Source organism: Arachis duranensis, chromosome 3 (genome assembly GCF_000817695.3).
Source record: "Arachis duranensis cultivar V14167 chromosome 3, aradu.V14167.gnm2.J7QH, whole genome shotgun sequence".
Lineage (NCBI taxonomy): Eukaryota > Viridiplantae > Streptophyta > Magnoliopsida > Fabales > Fabaceae > Arachis > Arachis duranensis.
In genome coordinates this window covers 85422266-85425433 of record NC_029774.3, presented here as the reverse complement: position 1 = coordinate 85425433, position 3168 = coordinate 85422266, and the positions used below count along the sequence as shown (strand labels likewise).

Here is a 3168-nt window from a genome sequence, read left to right as displayed (position 1 = left end):
TGATAGACCGCGGTGATAATTGGATTGCAAACAGCTTCAACCTCTTTCAGCTTCTCTTCATAATCTTCTTTCTCCACTGTCTGGTTGTCATCAAGCCATTCCAACGCTTCCTTCACTGCAGCCTCGATTTTCTCCTTTTCATCGGATTCCAACTTGTCGGCCAGCTTGTCTTTGTCACTGATCTGGTTCTTCATGTTGTAAACATAAGTTTCAAGAGCATTGCGGGCATCAATTCTCTCCTTGACCTTCTTGTCTTCCTCGGCAAACTCCTCTGCCTCGCGAACCATTCGCTCAATTTCCTCCTGGCTCAGGCGTCCTTTCTCATTTGTAATGGTGATCTTTTCTGATTTACCAGTGCCCTTGTCTTCTGCTTTGACGTTTAAGATGCCATTTGCATCAACTTCAAAGGTCACTTCAATTTGAGGGGTACCCCTGTTCAGTTGACAACCAAGATACAGATGAAGTCCTCACATCAACGCGATAGAAAACTTATTAGAGAGGCCTGAATGAGAGCAGGAAAAAACAAACCTTGGAGCTGGTGGAATTCCAGACAGATCGAATTTCCCAAGCAGTCGACAATCCTTTGTAAGACTCCTCTCACCTTCAAATACCTGATCATTTATTAAGGCATCAAAGTTAGAATCAAACCCCTTCAGCAATTCAAGTTCATTGTCCAGTTAGACATTACTAATTTATAAGAGAACAGTACCTGAATGGAGACAGTAGTCTGCTGATCCTGGTAGGTAGTAAACACCTGAGATTTCTTGGTAGGGATAACAGTGTTTCTGGGAATCAACTTTGTCATCACCCCACCAACAGTCTCAATTCCAAGAGTGAGTGGAGCAACATCCAGGAGAAGGATATCTGAAACAGATTGCCACATAATAACAAGATAGATTAATAACTGGCATTCTACCTGCATCATTAAAACTTATGATCCGTGACCAAGTACATAAACTATAGTATACCTTTGGTTTCATCACCACCCTCTCCGCTCAAAATGCTTCCTTGGACTGCAGCACCATAGGCAACTGCCTCATCAGGGTTGACACCCTTGTTGGGCTCCTTTCCATCAAAGTAGTCCTTCAAAAGCTGTTGCACCTTTGGAATCCTTGTGCTTCCACCAACAAGAACAATCTCATCGATCTGGCTCTTTTGTAATCCAGCATCTTCCATTGCTTTCTTCACAGGCCCCATTGTCTTACGGAATAAATCATTGTTCAACTCCTCAAACCGCGCTCGGGTAAGTGGTTCGGAGAAATCAACACCATCAAAAAGTGATTCAATTTCCACTCGGACCTGGTGCTGGCTGCTGAGAGCTCTCTTGGCACGCTCAGCTTCTCTCCTGAGCTTGCCAAGTGCTCTGTTGTCCTTGCTAATGTCCTTTCCATGCTTTTTCTTGATCAATTTAATGAAGTATTCCATTATTCTCTGATCAAAGTCCTCACCTGGTGTTAAGGTGAGAAGAAATAACAGGCATTAATTGCAGAAAGAAAATTTGAATCGAAACTATCTTTTCCTGCTTAATTTCAAATTATTCTATTTTGTAGTGAAAACTGAAAAGTACTCACCTCCAAGATGAGTATCTCCGTTTGTAGCAAGGACCTCGAAAACACCATTATCGATCGTCAAAATACTGACATCAAAAGTCCCACCACCAAGATCAAAGACAAGGATGTTCTTCTCGCCACCTTTCTTGTCCAATCCATACGCAATTGCAGCGGCAGTGGGCTCATTAATAATCCTAGCCACATTCAGACCGGCAATAACACCAGCATCCTTGGTGGCCTGCCTCTGAGCATCATTGAAGTAAGCTGTACATTTGAAAAGAAAATGACAAAATTAGAATAAAGTAAAAAAGCAGGAATCGAACAATCGAGATGGCATGAGAAATCAATCATAATTTGGTGGACTTACCAGGGACAGTGACAACAGCATCATGGATTTTCTTTCCAAGGAATGCTTCAGCTGTTTCCTTCATCTTAGTCAAAACCATGGCACTGATTTCCTCAGGGCTGAACACCTTGGTCTCACCATCTTTAATCTTTACCTGTATGTATGGTTTCCCATCCTTGTTCACAATCTTATATGGCACAAGCTTCATGTCTCTTTGGACTTCCTTATCTTCAAACCTGTAAATACATACACGTGAGTTATATGTCCATGAAGTCTGATTAATTAACATAAATTAACAACATGAATATTCCTCAGTCCTCACTTTCTTCCAATAAGCCTCTTGACATCAAAGATGGTCCTTTCGGGGTTGACAGCTGCCTGATTCTTGGCAGCCTCCCCGATCAGTCTCTCGCTGTCGGTGAAAGCAACCCATGATGGGGTGATACGGTTACCCTGGTCATTGGCTATGATCTCAACATGGCCATTCTTATAAACACCAACACAAGAATAAGTTGTTCCAAGATCTATCCCAATGACTGTACCCAACTTGGTTGCTTCCTCTTTTGCAATGGAAATTGCAAACATACATCCTGTGAAATGGAACATTCTCAACGTTAATTGCAACACAAACTCTGATTGCCAAATGTGATGTATAATCAAATCATGTAACGGCATTATACAAAGACATTTTTCTTCTCTTAGAGAATTGAAATCAATGATCTGAAGATATGAGTAACAAACAGATTCGTATTATCAATAAGTAATCGAGGAAGAGGAATATTACATAGCTGTTTCTATTTTAATTCATGAAAAATAACAACCTACAGTACAGGATCAATTTAAGTTTATGCTTGCAAATCTAAACCCTGACTTAAAAAAAGAGTTTGAACAATATTTAAGACATTTGTGCTTCGCTTAATAGTGATTTGTATTTCGAGGTGTTCTGTCAGTCACATCAGAATAAGAAGCTACCGCACTAAGATCCAAACACTATCTTCTGAGTTAAAAAAAAAATGATCCATGAATATCGGAGATCGAAACAATGCAGGGGAAAGTATGGAAACGGAGAGAGAGAGAGAGAGAGAGAGAGAGAGAGAGAGAGAGATATCTAATTAGTAATTACCGAAGGAAACGATGGCGAGAACAATGAGAGACCCGCGAGCCCACGAGCCAGTCATGGCGTCACCGTGTTGTAGTTGCGCTCTGTAAAGGGTGAAGTGGTTGTTAACGGTGGTGTTGGGTTTTCAGGTGGCAAAGTTGATGGTTGGTTTG

The 3168-nt window shown here is 41.3% G+C and overlaps 1 protein-coding gene across 1 annotated transcript; it reads right to left on the bottom strand.

Annotated features, from left to right (window-relative positions):
- On the bottom strand, positions 1–3168 carry LOC127739752 (luminal-binding protein; the record flags this gene model as incomplete). Its single annotated transcript, XM_052258985.1, is given in 8 exon segments — positions 1–432; positions 529–611; positions 710–864; positions 969–1448; positions 1572–1814; positions 1918–2132; positions 2219–2486; positions 3020–3168. Coding segments are annotated over 8 exon segments (1931 nt in total), but the record flags the coding sequence as incomplete, so codon positions are not given.